The sequence below is a fragment of the Sinocyclocheilus rhinocerous genome, unplaced genomic scaffold (assembly GCF_001515625.1).
Source record: "Sinocyclocheilus rhinocerous isolate Xijiao unplaced genomic scaffold, SAMN03320098_v1.1 scaffold1191, whole genome shotgun sequence".
NCBI lineage: Eukaryota > Metazoa > Chordata > Actinopteri > Cypriniformes > Cyprinidae > Sinocyclocheilus > Sinocyclocheilus rhinocerous.
In genome coordinates, this window is record NW_015636560.1 from 549,212 (window position 1) to 550,691 (window position 1,480).

Genomic DNA, 1,480 nt, shown 5'->3' on the forward strand with positions numbered 1-1,480 from the left:
AATATGGTAAGGGACGTAACATTTCCGTCACACGCTTGAGGTATTCGGCCAATCACAACGCACTGGACAGCTGGCCAATCAGAGCACACCTCGCTTTTCAGAACGATGAGCTTTGTAAAAATCGACGCGTTTCAGAAAGGCTGGGCATAGAGGAGAAACAATAATGTACGGTATGTGGAAAATAATGTGTTTTTTGAACGTTAAACCACATAAAAACACATTGCAGTACACCAAATACACAAAATAATGTTCTTTTAGCATCATCATATGACCCCTTTAAAACCTTTGACCTGGTAAGCCAGTGTTGTTGTTGTAATACTGAGGTACTACTATAGTTACAGTTACAGTTAAAGTTTATATTTTTATAAATTGTGGTCAAAATCATGAACGTTTTGAGATGAAGTAAGAACATTAGCTTGAAATCTTTTGGAGTATTATCGGCATATATTTTCGATCATCGGCTATGGTTTGGTTGGGCACAAACTAACATAAGAAAAGCATAATAATTTGTTATCTAAATTGGATATGGAGTTTGCTTGTGTATTGAAGTTTTGTTTCTTTGCAGGTACATTGAAGCCATTCGCAGACTGAAGGCGGCTGGGAAGAGATTTTCTCGTACTATCCATTTAACATTTGTCCCAGGTCAGCTCACAACATGGTCTAAAATTTTAGCAACAGACCTTAAATGGGTTATGAACTGCCTCTGTTTTTTTTTTATTTTGTACTGTTCTCTGAGGTCCACTTATAATGTTATCAAGATTTTTACATAAAAAATCATAATTTAGAATAGGCAATTTTCCGTCCTGTTTTGACTCCCCTCATCAGAAGGCTCTGATTGGATAGGTGTAGAGGATTGTAAACTCGGAAGTGAACACCCACTGCTATGATTGGCTAATAGTTTATAATAAACAGTGTACATTCCTCATAGATGAACGCTGCTGTGATTTAGATTCAAAATGCATAAATAACTCAATACATATCAAACGATCTGTAATAACAGACAAAGCAATAGTGACCATGTAATGAAAACAGTTACTCACACTTGTGTGTTGTGACATTACTGTTGGATCTAATATAGTCGGCACAGCATCAAATTTAGTTTCAATCTTACTGAAAATCCTGCGTCGAATTGTGCCTTGTTTGTAAACGAATCCGTGGTAAAATAAAGTGAACAAAAGACAAGAGTTCTTACTGACGCCGTCTGGATCTTCATTAAAAATAAAGTTCATCCACTCTTTCGTAATGTTGGGATCAGAAGGAAGGCAATGCAAAGACTGTTTTTCCACAGCTTGGCACTGCACAGCATCTTGTTGTCTTCAGAGCATCTTTATCGTTTGGTTTCTGTGTAGACCTGCATGTTTGTTTCTCGTAAACACAAGGCTACATGTGTGAATCAGTGGGCGGGGCTGAACTGGCAGCGATGTAGAAGCGGTGGGCGGGGCTGAACTGCGACGTAGAATCGGGGGCGGGGCTGAACTGG

At 38.7% G+C, this 1,480-nt stretch overlaps 1 protein-coding gene across 2 annotated transcripts in view; it reads left to right on the forward strand.

Annotated features, from left to right (window-relative positions):
* The window catches only part of LOC107747934 (aminoacylase-1-like), a 10,056-nt gene that overhangs the window by 4,265 nt on the left and 4,311 nt on the right, over positions 1 to 1,480 (forward strand). For both annotated transcript variants that reach the window (XM_016562545.1, XM_016562547.1), the window contains exon 6: positions 566 to 642. In XM_016562545.1, coding sequence (XP_016418031.1) covers positions 566 to 642 — 77 coding nt within the window. The remainder of the gene's footprint in view (positions 1 to 565; positions 643 to 1,480) is intronic.